The sequence below is a fragment of the Mobula birostris genome, chromosome 17 (genome assembly GCF_030028105.1).
Source record: "Mobula birostris isolate sMobBir1 chromosome 17, sMobBir1.hap1, whole genome shotgun sequence".
Lineage (NCBI taxonomy): Eukaryota > Metazoa > Chordata > Chondrichthyes > Myliobatiformes > Myliobatidae > Mobula > Mobula birostris.
In genome coordinates, this window is record NC_092386.1 from 72,211,376 (window position 1) to 72,239,098 (window position 27,723).

Here is a 27,723-nt window from a genome sequence, read left to right on the forward strand (position 1 = left end):
AGAATTTTGCGGTCAGAAAACCCAATATCATCACCCCATAGACATTGTGTTTGTTTGCAAAGATGTCCTTTTCACTTCAAGTTGATTATTGTTTGCCATTTATATCAAAAAGTGAAGACTGGCTTCTGTTTACAACAAAGAATATTGGTTAGCAGCTGGCAAAGAAGAAAGGCCTCCTGGCCTTGGACAGTGAATCTCCTCCACACCATCCTCTTACTAAGCAAAGATTTCAAACCCAGTTTCTCCCTACAGAAATAGGTTTTGTGGTCAGACTCCACTTCAAAGCAGACTGTCAATTTTTCTGGTAGGTCACCAAGTACTAGAAGTGCTCTCCTGACCCGATACTCAAAGAACTCATTGAGTACTTCACAATGTAGGTGTTTCTGTGTGATTTTTTTCGTTAGAATATTTACTTCCTTGATTTCAGCTGAACACATTTATGAAATCTCAAGGGATTGTTACCATAAATGCGCAGTAATGATACATCAATGCCCACATTATAAGTCCATATTAGTATATCTTTTAAGATTTTCTTCTTTACAAACTGTTCTGCCTCTAGAGATGCTGTTTGTTTTGTACAAACCTCACTTCCTGTTCATAAACTGTTTTTACATCATTTCCCGAGAGAGTTAATTTGGATTTTGACTTGGAGCAAACACAGTAGAAAGACATCATCTCCATCCACTTTTTATTTGCCCTTGAGACACAATAGCTGTGAGACTTAAAGCTTTCTTAATTCTGGTAAACACTTAGTGGATGGATTTTGAAAAGAAAGTATTATGTTTATCACTCATTGCCATTAAGCTGTCATTGTGCCACCAGTTCACTCTGCTGTAGAACATTGCACGTGTATATTGCCTAGTTTAATATTGATTGTGAGAACATTCAATAATGTCAGTATATTCAGGTGCATGGTGGTTCTGGATTGAATCTAGTACGTGTTTTACTGAACCTTCTACAGTTTCACAAAGCTTTCTCATTAAAAACCTTGAAGAAAATTTCCGGCTCAGGTGATTTTTGAGAAGGTGTTTAACTCCCTGCCTAGCTTTGTGCACAATGCACTGCAAGGGCAGTAAACAAATAGTTCTCGTCATTTCTTTGATGCAAGTTTGGATCAGTGTCTTTGCCACCATTAGTTCAACTGGTCAGCTGGCAATGTCTTTCACTGAGCTGAAGGTTTGCATTGCTTTCAATGCTGTGTGTGATATTCAGGTTTTCTAAAAATGAGTCTTGTAATAAAGTTACTGATTGTGTGTTGCTGTCTTTTGTTTAAACCTGATCTCATTTTAGTTATAGAAAATTCTATTCATCAGTTACATGATTTCACTATATAATAATAATATACATAGAAGCTGAAACATTTGCAGATGTAAGGAAGAGTCCAGTACTGCTGTTGAGGATTCTGTCTGTACTTTTAATTTTGGAGGCCTGGAAAAAGATATCAGTTGGTTCTCTCCCTCCAATGGGAGTGAACATCCATTGACATTCTGTTACCAGACGTACCATCTGCATAAGTTTCTTCGTATTTTGGTGATGCAGGACTCTGGGTTTATAAAGGTCTTCCCCCTTTACTTTGTTAAGGATTGGACCTGACTGAGGAGAACTGAGATACCATCCTAACTTTTGTGTTTACCCAGAAAACTTTAATTGAGCAAGGGCTACTCAGTCTGTTTTGCAAGACCAAGGGATTTTGTCATCAATTATACAGATTTTTCTGGTAATATTAAATATGACACAAGTAGCAATATTGGTAGGCCTCCTGGCCCTACTTGTTGCATTGAAGGAGAATAGTAAGCTAGACAGAATATAATAAGCTAGGCAGTTAAAAAAAAAGTCGTGTGTGTAAACCATGACGGTATAATGCCATCATTAAGAGCAGGGGTCTCCAACCTTTTTTGCATCGTGGACCAGTTTAATATTGACATTATTCTTGTGGGCCGACCAGGGGAGGGGCGGGGGGGTGTTAATCACGACTGGAATATAGGTGATAAGTCACTTATCAATGGCTAATACACTAAATTTCGTTTCTAAAGGGGTTTATCTAACAAATTTAATATTAAACACACAGCGCATATTTTCCTTGCATGAATATAGTGATAAGTCAATTATAACAGTGGTCCCAAACCTCTGGGCCGCGGGCTGATACATTGCTGTGAAGAATGCAGGGGTACAGCAGTAGTCCGAATGCACCTAGCACACCTTTAAGAAAAAAGCCGAAATAAATAAGCTAATTAATTAGGTGCCACACGGCACGTAAATGCCGGCCCAGATCAGAGGCGACGCAATCGGCAATCGCCTCTGATCTGGGCCGACAATTACGTGACGGGTGGCATCTAGTTAATTAGCTTATTTATTTCGGCTTTTTTCTTAAAGATGTGCTGGGTGCATTCTGACCACCGCTGTACCACTGCATTCTTCGCAGCCCAGAGGTTGGGAACAACTGAATTATAAGTCACTTATAAGTCAATAGCATCATAACATTTTAAGTAACATTTGGATATTAAACACACAGCACATATTTTCCTGGTATGAACATATAAAATCATGGCAACACACCAATATCGCTGAATCAGTGGGAGCCCTGGGCTTGTTTCCCTGCAACAAGACAGTCCTATCAAGGTGTGATGGGAGACAGCGATACTCGAAGGGGGTTCCTTATGTCCAGTCTATTACGCAATTTGGTTTTCCTTGCATTCATTGCAGAAAACTCCGCTTCGCAGCTATATGGTGTTGGAAATGAAAGCAACATTTTCGGTGCTTTCGTCGCTATCTCAGGATATTCAGCCTTGACTTTGATCCAGAATGCCGGCAGGGATGTTATGTCAAACATACTTTTCAACCCGTCGTCATTTGCAAGCTGAAGTTGATCTTCTTCCCGTGCTGACATGGAAGATTCACCGGGGACATTCACAAATGGGTCACAGACCCATTCCTTTGCACGTCTTGGGTCAATGATGACCTCATGCGCCTAATGACCTCGTGTGCGTTAAAGTTCAACAGTGGGCGTGACAGGGAATGAGGAAAGGTGCAGCTGACTCATATCGTTTCATATCGCCAAATCATATCGTTTCCTCGTGGCTCGCGGCCCGGTCGCACATGCTTCGCGGCCCGGTGGTTGGGGACCGCTGATTAAGAGTGAACAACACATTTACAAAGTTCATTACATAAAGTCTTAAGAACTATATTATATAAAAAGGTATCCATGTTAGAAAGTAATTATGTAATATCCAAATAGGTGAGCGAAAAATATTTGTTGACTCATCTTTCCGTGGGATGTGTTATTAGAACAATTACTTGTCACACCCCAACCCCCCTCAAGATGTGGTAAGAAACATGATTACCCGTATGTAATGTTAGTGATCAGGACTGGGAAAAGAATAATGCAATTAGGGTGGACTCTGCTCTCCTCTCTTCTGGGGTCAACGATGAACTAGAGGGATAGGGAAAAGGCAAAGCGGACACATACGAGATATAGGTTAGGTATTGGAGTTAGTCAAGTGGAGTCATTATACGAAAGGCAGAGGTCACCATACTAGGCTTCAACATTCAACAGAAGCAGCTGTGGAAGGTAAATTAGCAACAGCTGGACAGTTTAGGTATTGTTTCAGCTAGAGCTTGAAAGCAGTCAGCGGCTTGGCATCGACCTGCAAAGGGAACTTGTGAAAGGAGGCGCCTCGCTGATCTGATTGTTACTCTTGTACTGTATTGAGAAATACTCCTTTGATTGGACTGAGTTTATTCTAGCCATTGTTGACAAATATTAAGTCCTGGAACATTCTTTGTTGCAAATATTACAAGTCGTTCTTTAAAACTGGTGTTATTGTCTGGGGATATGCAATATAGATTGACTAAACAAATTACTCCCTAGTCATTTCCTTTATAAACCTTAAACAGTGAGTTATCCTTGGATAACAGTACGTCTGAACAGGTTTTGTTATCAGAAATTTCTACCTTCCAAGTAAACCAGAAGATCACATCAACGCTACAATCAGCATGAGCACTGTAACCCACGGCTGTATCGGCAGCTTTACTCTATCATCCTTGAATATATTATGAGAATTGCTAAGAGCCCAATTTTTTTTCCACCTGTTGATGATAATACCATGCGACTGAGTACAGAGCAATAACTGCAGGCTTCTCTGTGCATGTAACATTGTCCATTTCAGGTGTATGTCATTTGTGTATCTTCCCACCTCAGCTTCCCACGTGAAACCAGATCCAGAGCTTTGCTGGAAATTCTAAACCACGAGTGGGACCGGGCAATAATAACATAACAGTCTCTTTACTGCTCTTCACATGTAGAGGGATCCATGGCATGGCATTCCACTATTAGTTTGCTGAACTTCTTCAGCCTCTACTTCTCCAGAGTAAACAATCCAGTTTGTCCAAGCTCTCCTCTAATTAGACACCCTTTAAATGAAGCAGCAGCTTGGTAAACCCTCTCCAAAGCCTCCACAACTTTCCTATAAATGGGGCAATCAGAAATGACTGCAGTGCTCAAGGTGTGTCCTCACCAGAGTTTCATAATAAATAGCCATTAGTGAATGATTTTCATGGGTACCCTGCTACTACCAAGGCCAGCAAGCTCTTTCCTGTCTACCTGTGCTGTGCTTTATGCATGCTTTTTATATTTTCTCAGCATATTTATAGTAGAATATTTTGGTTTACATGCAGTGTGTGATATATGTTGTGTGGGTGCACTGTGGTCTGCAGCAAGGTTGTTTCGTTTGGTTGTACAGTTCAGTAAACTTGAACTTGAGTTTGATAAAGTTGTAACATAACTTACAGACACTTGAACTCAGCTTACAGATATTTGGAAGGTGTTCTGAGAGATCGGATATACAAGTACAGGTTTCCCCCGCCATCTGAAGGTAGAGCGTTCCTGTGAAATAGTTCATAAGCCAAAATGTCATTAAAGTGAAGAAGCAATTACCATTTATTTATATGGGAAAAATTTTGTGAGTGTTCGCAGATCCAAAAATAACCTACCAAATCATGCCAAATAACACAGAAAACCTAAAATAACAGTAACATATAGTAAAAGCAGGAATGATATGATAAATACACAGCCTATATAAAGTAGAAATACTTTTCCACAATCATTGCTGGCACTGTTCTCCGTAGCGAAAATCTCACGCAAGCGCCGTCAGCAGAAAATCTCACGCAAGCGCTGTTGGCAAAAACACTCCCTCCAGTAACCTTTAAGCTATGAAGCTGCCAAATCATACCAAATAACACATAAAAATACACAGCCGATATAAAGTAGAAATAATGTATGTACAGTGTAGTATCACTTACTGGAATCGGTACAGCGCCGAGCACACTGATGATGGTGTGTTAGGCTGAGTCGTTGCAGGTTGGGGTGGTGCAGTGGCTCCCACCCTCCAGGCCACAAACCGATACTGATCCACGAAGCATGCAGGGGTCCAGCGGTAGCCGGGAGGCACACAGCACATCGTTAAGAAAAAAGCCGAAATAAACAAGCTAATTAATTAGGTGCCGCCCAGCACGTAATTGTCAGCCCAGATCAGTGCCGATTTCCGATTCCGCCGTCTCTGATCTGGGCCGACAATTACGTGTCAGGCGGCACCTAATTAATTATCATGTTTATTTTGGCTTTTTTCTTAAAGATGTGCTGTGTGCCTCCTGGCTACCGCTGCATTCTCCGCGAATAGATATCTGTCTGTGGCCTGGGGGTTGGGGTGGTGGGACACTGGGGTGTCATCTCATCGTCCTCTGTTTCCATTAGAGCAGGCAGCTCATCTTCTATCTCTGCCCGCCTCGATGTCGAAGGTTGAGGTTTGTCATCTGCTGTGGCTGATGTGGAAGGCTTGCTTGACTGCTGAGCCTCGCGCATTTTTCTATCACACAGTTCTTTGTAAGGACTCAAACCATCTTGCAAATATCCCCTAAACCTACGTACCCTTTCAAAATTAAAGTCATACTTTATCATTGCAGTGAAAATCTCATGCAGTTGCTTCACGTTCAGTTCGCTACTACGTTCGGTTTCGATTGTGATCTTTTTTTCTTCCAATTGCATCAGCTCTTCATCTATCAGATCTTGGTCATGGGATGCCAAAACCTCTTCAACATCATCTTCGTCAGCTTCCACAAGCCAAACTCACTTTGTCCTTACTTTGTTCACCACGATCGAAACGCTTAATTATGTCTAGTTTTATGCTAAGTGTAACACCCTTACGAGCTCTTTCAGGCTTTTCCGATATCTTAGAACTCATCTTGCAAATGACTGCTCACAGGCATATGTTTAAGCAATGCTGGCTAGAATGCCGTTCCGAATCCGGGGGAGAGCAGCTGCTTGGGGCGCGCGCTGCCTTTTATCGCGCACTGATTTTTTTGCGCGCTGATTTTTTTTGTAACAGTGAAAACACCTTCTGAAAGCGAAAACAGGGTACTAATGTACGGCTTTCGTAACAGTGAGGTTTCATAAAGTGAACATTCGAAAAGCGGGGGACACCTGTATTTGGACAGCCAAGGGCTGATTAAGGAAAGTCAGCATGGCTTTGTGCGTAGTAGATCATGTTTAACGAATCTTGTAGAGTTTTTTGAGGAGGTTACCAAGAAAATAGATGAAGGAAAGGCTGTGTATATTGTCTACATCAGCGGTCCCCAACCACCGGGCCGCGAGAAGACGATATGATTTGGCGATAGGAGTCAGCTGCACCTTTCCTCATTTCCTGTCACGCCCACTGATCAGCCATTACGCATGCGAGGTCATGACCCGCGCGTCATCCGTGTCAGGGCAGGAAGGCGATCAGCTCCTCGAGTTTGTAAATGACGACGGGGTGAAAAGTATGTTTGACATAATATCTCTGTCGGCATTTTGGATCAAAGTCAAGGCTAAATATCCTGAGATAGCCACGAAAGCACTGAAAACGTTGCTTTCATTTCCAACATTTTTCCGGGAAGCGGAGTTTTCTGCAATGAATGCAACGAAAACTAAATTGCAGAATAGACTGGACATAAGGAACCCCCTTCAAGTATCGCTGTCTCCCATCACCCCTCAATGGGACCGTGTTGTTGCAGGGAAACAAGCCCAGGGCTCCCACTGATTCAGCGATATTGGTGTGTTGCAATGATTTTATATGTTCATACGGGGAAAATATGTGCTGTGCGTTTAACATCCAAATGTTATTTAAAATGTTATGATGCTATTGACTTACTTATATAACCATATAACAATTACAGCATGGAAACAGGCCATCTCTGCCCTTCTAGTCCATGCTGAGCGCTACTCTCACCTAGTCCCACCAACCTGCACTCAGCCCATAACCCTCCATTCCTTTCCTGTCCATATACCTATCCAATATTTCTTTAAATGATAATATTGAACCTGCCTCTACCACTTCTACTGGAAGTTCGTTCAACACTTACTTCAAGCTCCTCTGATAATTGACTTATCACTGTATCCATGCGAGGAAAATATGCGCTGTGTGTTTAATATTAAATTCGTTAGATAAACCCTTTTAGAAACGAAATTGAGTGTATTACCCACTTATCACCTATATTCCAGTAGTGATTAATGCCCCCCCCCCCCCACGAACAGAATCGCCAAAAAGGATTTGCTGGAGGGTGGGGGGGGGGCGGTGGGGCGGGAATCAGCAGGTCACGACGTGCATGTGCACTGGTGCCCGCGCAAGGCTTCATGGCCATTGTAGTCTTTCTGGATAAACAACGCATTTGACTGCTACTCTTGTCCAATGGCCCCCCCCGGTTGGCCGGTCCGCAAGAATATTGTCAATATTAAACCGGTTCGCAATGCAAAAAAGGTTGGGGACCCCTGGTCTACATCGACTTTAGTAAGGCCTTTGACAAGGTCCCACATGGGAGATTAGTTCAGAAGGTTCGGGCACTAGGTATCCATGGAGAGGTTGTAAACTGGATTTGAAATTAGCTGTGTGGGAGAAGACAGAGAGTGGTAGTGGATCAGACTGGAGGCCTGTGACTAGTGTTGTGCCTCAAGGATCTGTGCTGGGACCATTGTTGTTTGTTGTCTATATCAATGATCTAGATAATAATATGGTAAATTGGATCAGCAAGTTTGCTGATGACACTAAGATTAGAGGCATTATGGATAGCGAGGAAGGCTTTCAAAGCTTGCAGAGGGACCTGGACCAACTGGAAATATGGCAGATGGAATTTAATGCAGACAAGTGTGAGGTGTTGCATTTTGGAAGGACATATCAAGGTAGGACATACCCAGTAAATGGTAAGGCACTGAGGAGTGCAGAAGAACAAAGAGATCTGGGAGTTCAGATACATAATTCCCTGAAAGTAGTGTCACAGGTAGACAGGGTTGTAAAGAAGGCTTTTGGCATCCTGGTATTCATAAATCAAAGTATTGAGTATAGGAGTTGGGATGTTATGGGGAGGTTGTATAAGACATTGGCGAGGCCAAATTTGGAGTATTGTGTACGGTTCTGGTCACCTAACTATAGGAAGGATATCGCAAACACGAGGAAATCTGCAGATGCTGGAATTTCAGGCAACACACCCCATGATCCTCTCATATCCCTTTTGCCAATCAACTGTCCAGCCTCTTGGCTCCATCCCTCCCCCTCCTGTCTTCTCTTATCATTTTGGATCTCCCCCTCCCCCTCCCACTTTCAAATCCCTTACTAGCTCTTCTTTCAGTTAGTCCTGATGAAGGGTCTCGGCCCAAAACATCGACTGTACCTCTTCCTAGAGATGCTGCCTGGCCTGCTGCATTCACCAGCAATTTTTACGTGTTTTGATAGGAAGAATATCAGTAAGATTGAAAGAGTGCAGAGAAGATTTACTAAGATATTGCCGAGTCTTCAAGAGTTGAGTTACAGGGAAAGATTGAAGAGGTTAGGACTTTATTCCTTGGAGCGTAGAAGAATGAGGGGAGATTCGATAGAGGTTTACAAAATTATGAGGGGTATAGACAGAGTAAATGTGAATAGCTCTTTCCACTTAGATTAGGAGAGATAAATACGAGAGGACATGGCTTTAGGGTGAAAGGGGAAAGGCTTGGGGGAACATTAGGGGGAACTTCTTCACTCAGAGAGTGGTGGGAGTGTGGAATGAGCTGCCATCTGACGTGGTAAATGTGGGCTCACTCTTAAGCTTTAAGAATAAATTGGATAGGTACATGGATGGAAGAGGTCTGGAGGGTTATGGGCTGGATGCAGGTCAATGGGACTAGGGAAATAATGTTTCGGCACAGACTAGAAAGGCCGAATGGCTTGTTTTCTGTGCTGCAGTGTTCTATGGTTCAATACCTCAGCTATTAAAGCCAAGCCTGCCATAAGCCTTCTTACCTCCAACTTGTGCAGACACTTTCAGGGAGCTATACAAAAAGAACTCAACATCTCTCTGTGCATCAACACTGTTAAGGGTCATGACATCAACGTTTAGAAGCTTTTACAATTGATCCCCCATGGTGCAGCATCTCACACTGCCTAGAATGTATGCATCTTTGTATCCCTTACTAACATATTTTCAAACCCAGAGGTCCCATTATGGATTCCTATAGAATACCACTGGTCATGGACCTCTAGGCAGAATAAGTTCCAATGACCACTACCTCTGTCTTTGTGGGCAAGCTCTTTCCAAATCCAAAATGGCCATGCACCTTAATCTTCTGGATAAGCTTACCGCGTTGGATCTTGTCAAATGTTGAAATCTATACAAATAATATCCGAAGCGCTACTCTCGTCATCACCTCCACAAAAAAACTCAAAACAAGAGTTAGACATGACTTACCCCGCACAAAAGCCATTCTGACTGTCCTTAATTAAGCTACGGCTGTCCAAACACCCAAATTGGATCCCAAACAATCCTTTCCAATTGCTTCTCTCCCACTCACATGAGACTTACTGCTCTATTGTTACCTAGATTATACCTTCTTAAACAACGGAACAATGTTAGCAGTCATCCAGGACCTCAACTGCAGCTAGACAGCACACGAAGGTCATGGTCAAAGCTCCGACAATCTCATCTCTTGACTCTTTCAATAACCTAGCTTATATCCTGGCGACATCCGTCTTAATATCTTACAACCGACCCAGCACATTCTCTTTCTTAATCTCCAATGTCACAACATATTAGCACAAGCCACATGGAGAATTGGAGGCTGAGAGGTGACCTTTATAACTATATATAAAACTCGAAGAAACATAGTTAAAATGACTGTCCACTGTGGGGAATATCTGGAATGCACTACCGGAGGAAGGTACAATTACACCTGTCTAAAGACAATTGGACAGGTACGTGGTTGGGAAAGATGTTGAAGGCCAAATGTGAGCAAATGGGACCAGCTCAGGAAGCCACCTTGGTCCGGATGGGCAAAGTTCAAAATTCAAAGACTGCATACCACATACAATTCGAAGAAAGAAGTCTGAGAATCGGAGCGGGAGTGCGGAGGAAGCCATTTTTGAATTTTCCGGTTTTTTTTCCATCGGCGTTCAGAGAAGCAGGACTGCACAGGTGTGTGACGTCGGGCAGTGAAGCGTGGAAGATTTAAAAGGAACACAGCCTCATACAGCAGGCAGAGTAGTTTGCGGGCGGCGGAGTGTGCCGGGAGCAGAGGGAGGGCTTAAGGGCTTCGGCTCAACGGGCTTAGGCGGAAACGGGTGAGGCGAGGAAGGTTTAGTATTCATTTTTTGTTGTTATTTGAGGAGAGGGGCAGTATGAGTGTGAGGGCAGTTTGTTGTTCTTGGTGCCGGATGTGGGAGGTCGTGGAGTCTCCAAGCCTCCCGGACGTCCACATCTGCGCCAGGTGTGCCGAGATGCAGCTCCTAAGGGACCGCGTTAGGGAACTGGAGCTGCAGCTCGATGACTTTCGTCTGGTCAGGGAGAGTGAGGAGTTGATAGAGAGGAGTTACAGGCAGGTGGTCACACTGGGGCCGCGGGAGGCAGACAAGTGGGTCACGGTTAGGAGGGGAAATAGGAAGAATCAGGTAATAGAGAGTACCCTGGTGGCTGTGCCCCTTGACAATAGGTACTCCTGTTTGAGTACTGTTGGGGGGCACAGCTTACCTGGGGGAAGCGACAGTGGCCGTGCCTCCGGCACAGAGTTCAGCCCTGTAGCTCAGAAGGGTAGGGAAAGGAAGAGGAGGGCAGTTGTGATAGGGGACTCGATAGTAAGGGGGTCAGATAGGTGATTCTGTGGAAGCAGTCCAGAGACCCGAATGGTAGTTTGCCTCCCTGGTGCCAGGGTCCGGGATATTTCTGATTGCGTCCAAGATATCTTGAAGTGGGAGGGTGAGGAGCCAGAGATCATGGTACATATAGATGCCAATGACATAGGTAGGAAAAGGGAAGAGGTCCTGAAAGGAGAATATAGGGAGCTAGGAAGGGAGTTGAGAAAAAGGACCGCAAAGGTAGTAATCTCGGGGTTACTGCCTGTGCCATGCGACAGTGAGAGTAGGAATGCGATGAGGTGGAGGTTAAATGCGTGGCTGAGGGATTGGAGCAGGGGGCAGGGATTCAAGTTTTTGGATCATTGGGACCTCTTTTGGCGCAGGCGTGACCTGTACAAAAAGGACGGGTTGCACTTGAATCCTAGGGGGACCATTATCCTGGCAGGGAGGTTTGTGAGGGCTACTGAGGTGACTTTAAACTAGAATGGTTGGGGGGTGAGAATCAAATTAAAGAGGCTAGGCGAGAGGAGGTTAGTTCACAACAGGAGGATGGGAACCAGTGCAGAGAGACAGAGGGGTGTAAAATGAGGGTAGAAGCAAAAAGTAGTAAGGTGAAAAGTAAAACTGGCAGGCCGGCAAATCCAGGACAAAAATCAAAAAGGGCCACTTTTCAACATAATTGTATAAGGGCTAAGAGTGTTGTAAAAGCGAGCATGAAGGCTTTGTGTATCAATGCAAGGAGCATTCGTAACAAGGTGGATGAATTAAAAGTGCAGATTGTTATTAATGAATATGATATAGTTGGGATCACAGAGACATGGCTCCAGGGTCACCAGGGATGGAAGCTCAACATTCAGGGATATTCAATATTCAGGAGGGATAGACATGAAAGAAAAGGAGGTGGGGTAGCATTGCTGGTTAGAGAGGAGATTAACGCAATAGAAAGGAAGGACATTAGCCAGGAGGATGTGGAATCGATATGGGTAGAGCTGCATAACACTAAGGGGCAGAAAACGCTGGTGGGAGTTGTGTACAGGCCACCTAACAGTAGTAGTGAGGTTGGAGATGGCATTAAACAGGAAATTAGAAATGCGTGCAATAAAGGAACAGCAGTTATAATGGGTGACTTCAATCTACATATAGATTGGGTGAACCAAATTGGTAAGGGTGCTGAGGAAGAGGATTTCTTGGAATGTATGCGGGATGGTTTTTTGAACCAACATGTCGAGGAACCAACTAGAGAGCCGGCTATTCTAGACTGGGTATTGAGCAATGAGGAAGGGTTAATTAGCAATCATGTCGTGAGAGGCCCCTTGGGTAAGAGTGACCATAATATGGTGGAATTCTTTATTAAGATGGAGAGTGACATAATTAATTCAGAAACAAAAGTTCTGAACTTAAAGAAGGGTAACTTTGAAGGTATGAGACGTGAATTAGTTAAGATAGACTGGCAAATGACACTTAAAGGATTGATGGTGGATATGCAATGGCAAGCATTTAAAGATCGCATGGATGAACTACAACAATTGTTCATCCCAGTTTGGCAAAAGAATAAATCAAGGAAGGTAGTGCACCCGTGGCTGACAAGAGAAATTAGGGATAGTATCAATTCCAAAGAAGAAGCATACAAATTAGCCAGAGAAAGTGGCTCACCTGAGGACTGGGAGAAATTCAGAGTCCAGCAGAGGAGGACAAAGGGCTTAATTAGGAAGGGGAAAAAAGATTATGAGAGAAAACTGGCAGGGAACATAAAAATTGACTGTAAAAGCTTTTATAGATATGTGAAAAGAAAAAGATTGGTTAAGACAAATGTAGGTTCCCTACATACAGAAACATGTGAATTGATTATGGGGAGCAAGGACATGGCAGACCAATTAAATAACTACTTTGGTTCTGTCTTCACTAAGGAGGACATAAGTAATCTTCCGGAAATAGTAGGGGACAGAGGATCCAGTGAGATGGAGGGACTGAGGGAAATACATGTTAGTAGGGAAGCGGTGTTAGGTAAATTGAAGGAATTAAAGGCAGATAAATCCCCAGGGCTAGATGGTCTGCATCCCAGGGTGCTTGACGAAGTAGCCCAAGAAATAGTGGATGCATTAGTGATAATTTTTCAAAACTCTTTAGATTCTGGACTAGTTCCTGAGGATTGGAGGGTGGCTAATGTAACCCCACTTTTTAAAAAAGGAGGGAGAGAAAAACCGGGGAACTATAGACCGGTAAGCCTGACATCGGGGATGGGGAAAATGCTAGAGTCAGTTATCAAAGATGTGATAACAGCACATTTGGAAAGCGGTGAAATCATCGGACAAAGTCAGCATGGATTTGTGAAAGGAAAATCAAGTCTGACGAATCTCATAGAATGTTTTGAGGATGTAACTAGTAGAGTGGATAGGGGAGAACCAGTGGATGTGGTATATTTAGATTTTCAAAAGGCTTTTGACAAGGTCCCACACAGGAGATTAGTGTGCAAACTTAAAGCACACGGTATTTGGGGGTAAGGTATTGATGTGGATAGAGAATTGGTTGGCAGACAGGAAGTAAAGAGTGGGAATAAACGGGACCTTTTCAGAATGGCAGGCAGTGACTAGTGGGGTATTGCAAGGCTCAGTGCTGGGACCCCAGTTGTTTACGGTATATATTAATGACTTAGATGAGGAAATTAAATGCAGCATCTCCAAGTTTGCGGATGACAACGAAGCTGGGCGGCAGTGTTAGCTGTGAGGAGGATGCTAAGAGGATGCAGGGTGATTTGGATAGGTTAGGTGAGTGGGCAAATTCATGGCAGATGCAATTTAATGTGGATAAATGTGAGGTTATCCACTTTGGTGGCAAAACAAATTATTATCTGAATGGTGGCCGATTAGGAAAAGGGGAGGTGCAACGAGACCTGGGTGTCATTATACACCAGTAATTGAAAGTGGGCATGCAGGTACAGCAGGCGGTGAAAAAGGCGAATGGTATGCTGGCATTCATAGCAAGAGGATTTGAGTACAGGAGCAGGGAGGTACTACTGCAGTTGTACAAGGCCTTGGTGAGACCACACCTGGAGTATTGTGTGCAGTTTTGGTCCCCTAATCTGAGGAAAGACATTCTTCCATAGTGGGAGTACAAAGAATGTTCACCAGATTGATTCCTGGGATGACAGGACTTTCATATGATGAAAGACTGGATCGACTAGGCTTATACTCTCTGGAATTTAGAGGATTGAGGGGAGATCTTATTGAGACATATAAAATCCTAAAGGGATTGGACAGGCTAGATGCAGGAAGATTGTTCCTGATGTTGGGGAAGTCCAGAATGAGGGGTCACAGTTTGAGGATAAAGGGGAAGCCCTTTAGGACCGAGATCAGGAAAAACTTCTTCACACAGAGAGTGGTGAATCTGTGGAATTCTCTGCCACAGGAAACAGTTGAGGCCAGTTCATTGGCTATATTTAAGAGGGAGTTAGATTTGGCCCTTGTGGCTACGGGGGTCGGGGGTATGGAGGGAAGTCTGGTGCAGAGTTCTGAGTTGGATGATCAGCCATGATCATACTGAATAGCGGTGCAGGCTCAAAGGGCCGAATGGCCTACTCCTGCACCTATTTTCTATGTTTCTATGTTAACTCTGAGATTAATTTTCTTCCAGACACCCACAGGAGAACAAATAAATACAATAGAATCCACAAAAAAATATACACACCAAAGACTGACAAACAACCAATGTGCAAAAGAGGACAAATTGTGCAAAATAATACATGGAACATGAGCTGCAAAATCCCTGAAACTGAGTGCACAGTCAAGTCAGTTCAGCACTGAGGTGAGTGAAGCCAGGTAGCTGCAGGGTAACAATTACTCCTGTAACCTGGCAGCATGGGACCCAGAGACTCTTGCACCTCCTGCCCAAAGGTAGTAGTGAGAAGAGAGGGAAACAAATCAAAAGCAGGCGGACGCAATGGGATCTTGGCCGACACGGAATAGTGGGTCAGAACACTCAATGGGGTTCAGTAGGGGATCTTGGCTGGCATGGAACAGTGGGTCAGAACGCCCATCGGGGTTCAGTAGGGGATCTTGGCTGGCATGGAACAGTGGGTCAGAATGCCCATTTGTTTTCTGCCCTTTGGCCATGATACTTTCATCTTGCTTAAAGTCCACCCTGGCCGTCTCTTTCTCCCTCTCTTCCAGTGATGGCTGACCTTTATCCGTTTCAAGGTGCCATAGCTGTATTTCTGAGAATTCAAAACTACATTTCTTAAATGGAAATTACAGGCTGCTGATTGGAAATTGGGCCAAAGGACCTGTTTCTGTATTGTAGAACATAGAACATAGAACAGAGATAAGTACAGCACAGTCTAGGCCCTTCGGCCCACAATGTTGTGCCAACCCTCAAACCCTGCCTCCCATATAAGCCCCCACCTTAAATTCCTCCATATACCTGTCTAGTAGTCTCTTAAACTTCACTAGTGTATCTGCCTCCACCACTGACTCAGGCAGTGCATTCCACGCACCAACCACTCTCTGAGTAAAAAACCTTCCTCTAATATCCCCCTTGAACTTCTCACCCTTTACCTTAAAGCCATGTCCTCTTGTATTGAGCAGTGGTGCCCTGGGGAAGAGGCGCTGGCTATCAACTCTATCTATTCCTCTTATTATCTTGTACACCTCTATCATGTCTCCTCTCATCCTCCTTCTCTCCAAAGAGTAAAGCCCTAGCTCCCTTAATCTCTGATCATAATGCATACTCTCTAAACCAGGCAGCATTCTGGTAAATCTCCTCTGTACCCTTTCCAATGCTTCCACATCCTTCCTATAGTGAGGTGACCAGAACTGGACATAGTATTCCAAGTGTGGCCTAACCAGAGTTTTATAGAGCTGCATCATTACATCATGACTCTTAAACTCTATCCCTCGACTTATGAAAGCTAACACCCCATAAGCTTTCTTAACTACCCTATCCACCTGTGAGGCAACTTTCAGGGATCTGTGGACATGCACCCCGAGATCCCTCTGCTCCTCCACACTACCAAGTATCCTGCTATCTACTTTGTACTCTGCCTTGGAGTTTGTCCTTCCAAAGTGTACCACCTCACACTTCTCCGGATTGAACTCCATCTGCCACTTCTCAGTCCACTTCTGCACCCTATCCTATATTGTGTAAATCTATGACTATAAAAGCAGCCAAGAAATATCCTTGGGAAGAGTATGATCAAGGAGAATCACAAGGTATTCCAATTCGCAAAGGAATTTATAATGTTAGGATAAACCCAATTATTACTGTGATTACACCACAGCCAAAGGGATCCTGAACCGGCGTGGAAAACTTCACGCACCTCAACCTCCCCACGGATTCATTGCCAAGGACTCTACAACACATGCTCTCAGTATTATTTGTTTTCATTTGCACAATTTGCCTTTTACACATTGGTTGTTTTCTGCTATGTATTTCTTAAATTCTACTGTACTACTTTATTTGCCAGTAATTGCTTGCAAGCAAATGAATTTCAAGGTTGTGTATGGCGACAGTAACATTCTTTGGTAATAAATTTACTTTGACTCCCAGTTGAATTTCAAGAAATCCATTAAGAAAGGATGAAGGGAAGACAAAATTGTGCAGCAAATTACGTTGATTAGGAATGCACTACCTAAAATTATTCATGTGATTCAATAGATTTCAAAAGTTATTTATATAAATATGTGGACTTTGAGCATTTGCAAGGCTATAGGATTAATCAGATAACCTTTTTGAAGAGTTATGATCACACAGTTGGGCCAAGTACACACATGCTGGGTCTTACTCTGCTGCAATAAATACAAGTGAGATTTAAGTTGGAGAGTATTAATGAATACTTTGCTTAAGTATTCACCAATTAAAGGTGCTAGGAAGTAGGTACAGAGGAGATGTCAGGGGTAAGATTTTTACGCAGAGAGTGGTGAGTGTGTGGACTGGGCTGCCGGCGGCGGTGGTGGAGGCAGATATGATAGGGTCGTTTAAGAGACTCCTGGACAGGTACATGGAGGTTAGAAAAATAGAGGGCTATGGTAATTTCTAAGGTAAGGACATGTTTGGCACAGCTTTGTGGGCTGAAGGGCTTGTATTGTGCTGTAGGTTTTCTGTGTTTCTATGAAAGGACCTTACTGATGTGAGATCAGCATAGAACATGCTATTGTGCTAGAAGAAGCTGAGGTTAAGAAAGAGGATGTGCTGGAACTTTTGTAAATATCAGGATAGCCAAGTCTCTGGGGCTGGATAGGTTATATCCCAGTATACATACCCTGTAAATGCCTGCAAGAAAATTAATTCTCAAGGTGGTATATGGTGACATATTTGTACTTTGATAATAAATTTACTTTGACTTCGACTTGAATTTCAAGAAAATGATTAAGGATCAAAGGATCAGAATTGTGCAACAAATTACAATGATTTGAAATGCACTACCTAACAAGGTGATTAACATGATTCAATTAATTTTAATAGGGAATGATATATAAATCCGAACAACACACACAAAATGCTGGAGGAATTCAGCAGGCCAGGCAACATCTGTGGAAAAGAGTACAGTCGATGTTTCAGGCCAAAATCCTTTGGCAGGACTGGAGAAAAAAAGCTGAGGAGTAGAGTTAAAAGGTGAGAGGAGGGGAAGAGAGAAATACCAGGCAATAGGTGAAACTTGGAGGGGGAGGAATGAAGTTAAGAGCTGGGAAGATGATAGGTGAAAGAGACAGAAGGCCATGGAAGAAAGAAAAGGAGGGAGGAGCACCAGAGGGAGGCGATGGGTGGGCAAGGAGATAACATGAGAGAAGGACAAGGGGATGGGAAATAGTAACGGAGGAGGGGGAAGTGGGAGGCATTACTGGAAGTTCAAAAAACTGATGCCCATTCCAATCAGGTTGGAGGCTACCCAAAGGGAATATAAGATGTTGTTCCTCCAGCCTGAGTGGAGAAGGCCATGGATAAACATATTGGAATGGGAATGGGAAGTGGAATTAAAATGGGTGACTTTTAAACCTTTCAAATCTACTCCTCAGGTTTTTTTCTCCAGTCCAAAACATCGACTGTACTCTTTTCCATAGTTCCTCTAGCATTTTGTGTGTTGCTTGGATTTCCAGCATCTGCAGATTTTCTCTTGTATATAAAGGTGTGAACACTGAGAATTTGCAAGGCTCTTGGACTGATCAGTTGAGAAACATTAGGATAGATGACCAGATAGGTTATGTGCCTCAGGTTACCATGAGAAGTGAGGGAAGAGATTGCTACATCACTGAAGATGATCTTTATGTCTTCCCTGACCAAAGCAAAAGTTCCAGAAGGTTGGAGGATGGTAAATGTCCTTTGTTCAATAAAGATAGTATTGATACTCATGGGATTTACAGACCAGTGGGGCTTACATCAGTGGTCGGCAAACTATTGGAGAAGATTCTTAGAGAGAGCATTTACAAGAATTTGGAGAAACATAGTCTGTATAGGTATAGTCAGCTTAGCTTTGTGGGGGCAGGTTATACCTCACAAGCCTGATTGAATTCTTTGAAGAAGTGACAAAATAAATTGATGAAGATAGAGCAGTGGATATGGGTTTTAGTAAAGCATTCAGCAAAGTTCCCCCAAGTAGGTTCACTCAGAAAGTCAAGGGGCATGGAATCCAGGGGAATGTGGCTGCATGGATTTGGAATTGCAGAGGGTGGTGGTAGATGGAGTGTATTCTGCCTGGAGGTCTGAAATTAGTTGTGTTACACAGGGATCTCTTCTTGTAGCCCGCTCTTTGTGATTTTTATAAAATGACTTAGACAAGTGGAAAGGTGATCTAGTAAGTCTGCAGATGACATGAAGGTTGCTGGTGTGGACAGTGAGGAAGGTTGTCAACAGGACATTGACAGGATTTAGACTGTGCTAAGAAGTGGCAGAAGGAGTTCAGTCTGGAAAAGTGTGAAGTGATACACTTTGGAAGGTTGAACTTGAAGGCAGAGCAGAAGGTTAATGGCAGGATTTGGGTTCAAGTTCGAGTTTATGGTCATCTGTATGTACATCTATACAACCAAATGAAACAATGTTGCTCTGGACCATCACACAACATATATCACACACAGCACACAAACCAAAATATTATACTATAAACAAGTTAAGAAAATATAATTCAAAATGCATGTACAAACGAGTGTAGTAAAGCACAGCACAACTAAACTGTGCAGTGAAGAGCTCACTGTCTAGTTGCAAGACCTTGGTGAAGCAGGGTCTTTGTCGCACAGCCTGAGGGAAGAAGCTGTTACTCAGACTGGGAGTCCTAGTCCTGATGGTCCTGTATTTCCTTCCTGACGCGGGTCAAAGTCATTGTGGGATGGGTGGTAGGGATTCCCAGTGATGTTTTGGCCTCTTTGTCTGCAACACTTCTTGTAAATGTCAAGCAACAGGAGGTAGACCCTGATGACCCTCTGGGAGGTTTGTACTGTCTTGCAGCTTCCGTATCACACATTGATGCAGCTTAAGGATTCTTAAGTGTGGAGGGACAGAGGGATCTTGAGGTCCGAGTTCATAGAATCCTTGAAGTTACTATACAAGTCGATAGGCTACTTAAGAAGGTGATGGTGTGCTGGCTTTTATTAGTCGGAGTACTGAGTTCAAGACCCACAAGTTAATGTTTAATTCAATTCAAGTTTAATTGTCATTTAACCATATATGAATACAGCCGAATGAGACAGGGTCGAGATGCAAGGCCAAATCACCAACAGTCACACACAGTAAGCACACACAAGATCACAATCACGAAATAAGAGTCCCAATGCCCTCCTCCAGCTATGCCACAACTTGATGCATACAAGTCAACAAATCCACATTGAATATCAGTAAAAACAGAATGACAAAGAATATGCCTTTGTGTGGGATATTATATATACACCCCAGCCCACTAGTATCATCTGTCAACTGGCCCCCTACAGCAGCTGGGCGACACCATGGTTTTGAGGCCCAGTGTACTCTGTGTACATAGTCCAGACTCCTCAGTCCATTTTAAATCTTCAGTCACCACAGCTGGGCTACGTCACCCCCTGTTACCTCATCTCCAGCACCTGAAAAGCATGCTCTATAAAGCACTGAGAAGACCACACTTTGAGTATTGTGTTCAGTTCTGGTCCCCTCATTATAGGTATGATGTACAAGCTTTAGAGAGGGTGTACAGGAGATTTACCAGGATACTGCCTAGATTAGAGACTACCTAAACACAAAATAATCTGCAGATGCTGGGGTCAAAGCAACACTCACAACACGCAGGAGGAACTCAGCAGGTCGGGCAGCATCTGTGGAAAAGATCGGTCGACGTTTTGGGCCGGAACCCTTCGTCAGGACTGTAGGGGGAAGGGACAGAGGCCCTATAAAGAAGGTGGGGGGAGGGTGGGAGGGAGAAGGCTGGTAGGTTCCAGGTGAAAAACCAGTAAGGGGAAAGACGAAGGGGTGGGGGAAGGGAGGCAGGGAGGTGATAGGCAGGAAAGGTGAAGAGAGAATAGGGGAAAACACAATAGGCGGAACCATGAGGGAGGTGGTAGGCAGCTGGGGGAGGGGACAGAGTGACATAGGGGTAGGGGAAGGGAGGGGGAGGGAATTACCGGAAGTTGGAGAATTCTATGTTCATACCAAGGGGCTGGAGACTACCTAGATGGTATATGAGGTGTCGCTCCTCCAACCTGAGTTTAGCCTCATCATGGCAGTAGAGGAGGCCACGTATGGACATATCTGAATGGGAGTGGGAAGCAGAGTTGAAGTTGGTGGCTACTGGGACATCCTGTCTGTTTTGGCGGACGGAGCGGAGGTGCTCGACGAAGTGGTCCCCCAATCTGCGTCGGGTTTCACCGATGTAGAGGAGGCCGCATCGGGAGCACCGGATGCAATAAATGACCCCAACAGACTCACAAGTGAAGTGTTGCCTCACTTGGAAGGACTGTTTGGGGCCCTGAATGGTGGCAAGAGAGGAGGTGTAGGGACAGGTGTAGCACTTGTGCTTACAGGGATAAGAGCCAGGTGGGAGATCCGTGGGGAGGGACATGTGGACCAGGGAGTCGTGGAGGGACTGACCCCTGCGGAAAGTGGAGAGGGAAAGATGTGCTTAGTGGTGGGGTCCTGTTGAAGGTGGCGGAAGTTGCGGAGGATAATGTGCTGGATCCGGAGGCTGGTGGGGTGGTAGGTGAGGACAAGGGGAACTCTGTCCCTGTTGTGGTGGCGGGAGGATGGGGTGAGAGCCGAAGTGCGGGAAATGGAGGAGATGCTGGTGAGGGCATCATTGATGACAGCAGAAGGGAAACCACGATCCTTAAAGAAAGAGGACATTTGAGATGTCCTGGAACGGAAAACCTCATCCTCTGAGCAGATGCGGCGGAGACGGAGGAACTGGGAATAGGGAATGGCATTTTTGCATGTGGCGGGGTGGGAAGAGGTATAGTTGAGGTAGTTATGAGAGTCAGTGGGCTTGTAGAAGATGTCAGTGGACAGTCTGTCTCCAGAGATGGAGACCGAGAGGTCGAGAAAGGGGAGGGAAGTGTCCGAGATAGACCAAGTGAATTTGAGGGCTGGGTGGAAGTTAGAAGTAAAGTGGATGAAATTGACAAGCTCAGCATGGGTGCAGAAAGCCGCACCAATGTAGTCGTCAATGTACCGAAGGAAAAGTTGGGGAGCAGTACCAGAATAGGCTTGGGGCACAGACTGTTCCACATAACCAATAAAGAGGCAGGCATAGCTAGGGCCCATGCGAGTTCCCATAGCTACACCCTTAGTCTGAAGAAAGTGGGAAGAGCCAAAAGAGAGGTTATTGAGCGTGAGAACCAGTTCCGCCAACCAGAGGAGGGTAGTGGTGGTGGGGAACTGGTGAGGTCTGTTATCCAGAAAGTAGCGGAGGGCTTTGAGGCTTTCTTGATGGCGAAAGTTCCCCTTGTCCTCACCTACCACCCCACCAGACTCTGGATCCAGCACATTATCCTCTGCAACTTCCGCCACCTGCAACAGGACCCCATCACTAAGCACATCTTGCCCTCTCCACCCCTCTCCACTTTCAGCAGGGATCGGTCCCTCTGCGACTCCCTGGTCCACACGTCCCTCCCCACGGATCTCCCACCCGGCACTTATCCCTGTAAGTGCAAGTGCTACACCTGTCCCTACACCTCCTCCCTTGCCACCATTCAGGGCCCCAAACAGTCCTTCCAAGTGAGGCAACACTTCACTTGTGAGTCTGTTGGGGTCATCTATTGCATCCGGTGCTCCCGGTGCGGCCTCCTCTGCATCGGTGAAACCCGACGCAGATTGGGGGACCGCTTTGTCGAGCACTTCCGCTCCGTCTGCCAAAACAGACAGGATCTCCCAGTAGCTACCCACTTCAACTCTGCTTCCCACTCCCATTCAGATATGTCCATACATGGCCTCCTGTACTGCCATGATGAGGCTAAACTCAGGTTGGAGGAGCAACACCTCATATACCGTCTAGGTAGTCTCCAGCCCCTTGGTATGAACATAGAATTCTCCAACTTCCGGTAATTCCCTCCCCCTTCCTTCCTCTATCCCTATGTCACTCTGCCCCCTCCCCCAGCTGCCTACCACCTCCTTCATGGTCCCACCTCCTTCTACTACCCATTGTGTTTTCCCCTATTCTTTCTTCACCTTTCCTGCCTATCACCTCCCTGCCTCCCTTCCCTCACCCCTTTATCTTTCCCCTTACTGGTTTTTCACCTGGAACCTACCAGCCTTCTCCTTCCCACCCTCCCCCCACCTTCTTTATAGGGCCTCTGTCCCTTCCCCCTACAGTCCTGACAAAGGGTTCCAGCCCGAAACTTCGACTGATCTTTTCCACGGATGCTGCCCGACCTGCTGAGTTCCTCCAACATGTTGTGAGTGTTGCTTAGAGAACACCGCTTGTGATGAAAGGTTGAGGAAGCTTGGTCTTTTCTCTTTGGAGCTTAGGAAGATGAGAGGTGATCTGATAAAGGTGTATAAGATAATAAGATTTCTAGATGGAGTTTGGAGGGAAGGGTTAGATTGGTTTTGGAATTGGTTAAATGTTTGACCAAGGAATCTGTACTATGGTGTACTGTTCTATGTTCATTGGTTAAGATGAGAGGAGAAAGACTTTTATTCACTGCCCCACTCCAGTCTGTTCAACTTCATTCAGATTCTACCATTCACCTACATATTAAAAGGCAATTTATAGTGGCCAAATAACATACCAATCTGCATATTGTTGACTTAAGTAAAACAGAACCAGCAAAGGAAACCCATGATTCATGAGATGCAGAGCCACGCAGACAACAAACAGTGCTTGAACAGAATCTATGGAGGGAAAGGAATTCTCAATACTTCACCTTAAATCCTTGCATCAGGACTGAGTGGAAGAGTGAGATGGAAAGAAAGGGGGGGTGAGAAAGGCTTCTGAGGAGACTGGTGGACAGGGAACAAATGTCAGATGCAAGGGTTGGGAGACAGTGGCAAATGAATGATGGGGGCAGACAAAGAAAAGGAAGGAAAATGTTGAGAGTTAGGTGGAGCAAGGTGTGGAAAAGGGAGTGTGAAGGTTGGAGAAAATAAGCAGGAACACAAAGGGCTACCATGCTGGATTTTGATGATTATACAAGGTGAGATGGGAGCCATTATGGAAGAAGTGAATGGCAGTTGGAATCAGAACCAGATGCAAGTGGAGGTCAAACATGTGTATTGCGGGTGGGTGGATGGAACCAGGAGTAGGTTGTTGACAGGGGTGCTGGGGGCATTGAGGGAAAGCAGACAAAAATGGGAAGGGCTGAAGGAGGAATGGAGGGGGAGGAGTGAAGGGGTTAAACAACCCCTTGGACAGGAGAGTTACCTAAAATGGAAACCTCAAATGATTTTGCCAGGTGGGATATGAAGTGTTGTTCCTTCAGTCTGGGTTGGGCCTCACCCTGGCAGCAAAAAGACAGAGGAAGGCAGGTCAGTGTGGGAATAGGAAGGGGAGTTGAAATGACATGCACTGGGAGCGTTGCAGACTGAGCATAGGTGACCCTGATGGCGTCAATGTAGTGGAGTGCTTGATTGGTGCTAGTCAAGAGTCAAAAAGTTATGTTGTAGCTTTATAAACACTGGTAGGCCACATCTGGAGGATTGCATTCAGTTCTGGTCACTCCATTATTGGAAGGATGTGGAGAGGGTGTCGAAGAGGTTTACCAGGATGCTGCCTGCATTAACGTGTGAATGCTATGAGGAGAGGTTCGAGAAACTGGATTTCTTGTCCCTTGGGTAGAAGAGATTGAGAGGAGACCCGATAGAATTTTGTACGATGATGAGAGGCATAAATAGAGTACGCAGCCAGTACCTAACACCAGAGGACATGCATTTAAGTTATGAGAGGCTAAGTTCAAAGATGTGTGGGGAAAGTATGGAGAGTGTTGGGTACCAAGAATGCACTGCAATTATGATAGAGCCATTTAAGATGCTCTTAGATACATGGATATGCAGAGAATGGAGATTATTTATAGAGTTGTGGAGGCATAAATAACTAATTTAGTTAAGCTTTTAGTTACTAGCTGAATTAGTTTAGCACAATCTCACTGGCTGAAGGCCCTGTTCATGCGCTGTATGGGCTACGAGAGACTCAATTGCCTTCAGATTTTGTCTGCTCAGTATTTGTCATGCCTTTGGTCATTCATTCCAATATGTCAGTGTTACAAGCCAGTTTATTGTTTACCTTTGTTTTACTAGGGCGTCGCAGATGGATTTGAAGAGTGCCCTGGATGAGTGCAACACTGCTCTGAGTTTATTTTTAAATAACAAATTTTCTGAAGCCTTGGATTTGTTGCGCCCTTGGTAAGAAATGATCTAGATTTAAATTGTATTATTTTCAATTGGGTAGCTCTGCATTTCTGCAGGTTTTAAGCTGTATCCTTCATTGCAGGCACCCACAGTATGTGTTATGAATGAAAGGCAAAACGGAAGTTGGAGCATGCATTAGAATCATGTACTTTTGAAAAGGTGATTTCATAGTAAATAGTAGGCACACACAGGAGGGTTTTTGAAGCCCAGGTCTATACATTTTATCACAATTTTGTAAGGGTGGTTTTATATTATTGAGCTTGGGAAATGAATGGTTCAGTGTGCTGCCTTGACTTCCTTTCTTCTCTACAATGTTTGAGTTTAGTTAAGTCTGAAACAGTTACTCCAGCATCTTCCAACATTACTGTAGATTTTAGGGCCCTCGAGTGTTGCAGTACAGAACAGAAACAGTCATTCAGCCCATCTCATCTACGCTGAGCGAGATGTCTACCCGAATTGGTGCTGTATCCTGTCTCATCACCCTCTGTATGGAATAACTTGCCCCTCAGATCTCCTTTACACGTTTCTGGATGCAGAAGTTCTTTGGATGTTGCCTCACACCACTGCACTGAAATACATTTGGTATTTTGTTACCTCCTCCCACCAGTCCATTGATGTATTCCTGAAGCTTTCATCTTTCTTCCTTGAACCATACAGCAAAGGGTTAACTAAATATACTGAATCCTGAGGAGGGATGAAGCAGGCCTGTGGATGCAGTATCTCAAGTTTAGACGAATGTCAGAAACGTACAAAATTCTTAAGGACTTTGATGGAGGAGATGCTTGGATATCTACAACCAGGGCTCACCATTAAAACCAACTATTGTCACGGTCCTGACTGTTAATTCCTCCTATCATCCTAATTCCCTTTTCCCCGTGTTTTCCTGGGCTCCTTGATTGCAGCACCTGATTCTCTTCTAAACCTACAGCATAAAAACCCCAGCTTTGCATCCACTCGTTGCCAGACCGTTACTTCAGTCAGTACAGTGATTCATGTTCCCAGCCGCTTAGAATGGTGTATTCTAAGTTATACTTCAGTACCGAGGTTTACCTGTGAACCTCTGTCTCTCTGTGTCAAGATAAGTATTCTAAGTTTTACTTCAGTGCCGAAGTTTACCTGTGTAACTCCGTCTCTCCGTGTCAAGATAAGTTTTGCCTGCCGCCTGTCTCCTGTTTGCCGTTCAACTCCAGCAACGCCCTGTGTCACGAAAAGTATTGTCTGCCATTTGCCTTTCCATGTAACATTCTATGTCAAGATTAGTGTTGCCTGCCGCCTGTCTCCTGTTTGCCGTTCAGCTCCAGAAACGTCCTGTGTCAAGAAAAGTTTTGCCTGCCTCCTGCTCCTCTGTTCACCCGCGCTGTTTACCTGTGTTAATTCTGTCTCTCGACTGCTTAGAATTGTGTATTCTAAATTCTGTTCCCATGCTGTTTTCCAGTGTTAACCCTGTCTCTCGACCGCGAAGAATTGTGTATTCCAAGTTCTGTATCCGCGCTGTTTGCCTGTGTTAACTCTGTCTCTCCATGTTAATAGGAGCATTGCATGCCACCTATCTTCCCGTTCATCTTTTCGCCTACTGTTCTCCTCAAGCCACGCTCGCACCCTGGTCTGCATCCCTGCTCTGTCTCGTTCCGCCGCCCACCTACACCCTCCGTTGGCTCGGTGGTTAAACGCCGCGTTCCCACCGTAGCGACCCGGGTTCAATCGCCGGCCAAGCCTTCCTGGCCCCTCGGCTCTCCTCTGCCTAATCCTCGCTCCCTGGCCTTCCCTGCTGTCGTTAATAAACACTTTAGGTTACTCTACCTCCATGTCTGTGTCCTGCATTTGGGTTTGCCCTGTTCCATTGCAACAACTACTCAGGACTGGAATGAGAAGAAACTTCTTCACCCAACGGATAAAGAATTTTTTGAAATTCTTAACCCAAATAGTTGTGAAGATTCAGGCAAAATTTAGCCAAATGAGGTATGGGAAATGAGATCATGATGGTTATTGACAATGTTTGGATGAAATTCCTAGTATTCTTCCTGTTGGATCTCTTTTTAAAATGGAATACAAATCCAATATTGCTGATAACTAATCTAGCTTCTGCAACTTAAATCAATGGAAACTAGAACAAAGGTTAATCAGAATGGAATTCAAATACTTGTAATTTGGTTGCCATGGAGCAGCAGTGTTCAACCCCTGATGGTTGTTTTGCTTGTTTTCAATGTAGGTCCAAAGACAGCATGTACCATGCTCTAGGTTACAGCACTATGCATGCCATGCAGGCAGCCATGACATTTGAACAGAATGATATTCTTGCAGCCATTGGAACAATGAAGGAAGCTTTACAGACCTGTCAGAAGTAAGTCTCACAGTGTTGTTATGCACAGGATCAGATGCTTTGTGATTTCCTTCACCCTCAGTTTGATTAGGTACAGTCAGAGTTTATTGCAATTGTAATTCATCCCCCCTCTTATAACCATATAACAATTACAGCACAGAAACAGGCCATCTCAGTCCTTCTAGTCCATGCCGAGCTCTTACTCTCACGTAGTCCGACCGACCTGCACTCAGCCCATAACCCTCCATTCCTTTCCTGTCCATATAGCTGTCTAATTTAACTTTAAATGACAACATCGAACCTGCCTCAACCACTTCTGCTGGAAGCTCATTCCACACAGCTACCACTCTCTGAGTAAAGAAGTTCCCCCTCATGTCACCCCTAAACTTTTGCCCGTTAACTCTCAACTCACGTCCTCTTGTTTGAATCTCCCCCACTCTCAATGGAAAAAGCCTATCCACGCCAACTTTATCTATCTCCCTCATAATT

At 44.5% G+C, this 27,723-nt stretch overlaps 1 protein-coding gene across 2 annotated transcripts in view; it reads left to right on the plus strand.

The window, feature by feature from the left end:
* Nucleotides 1-27,723, plus strand: part of LOC140211760 (tetratricopeptide repeat protein 39B) — a 341,074-nt gene that overhangs the window by 138,286 nt on the left and 175,065 nt on the right. For both annotated transcript variants that reach the window (XM_072281904.1, XM_072281903.1), the window contains 2 exons: nt 24,804-24,908; nt 27,124-27,255. In XM_072281904.1, coding sequence (XP_072138005.1) covers nt 24,804-24,908; nt 27,124-27,255 — 237 coding nt within the window. The remainder of the gene's footprint in view (nt 1-24,803; nt 24,909-27,123; nt 27,256-27,723) is intronic.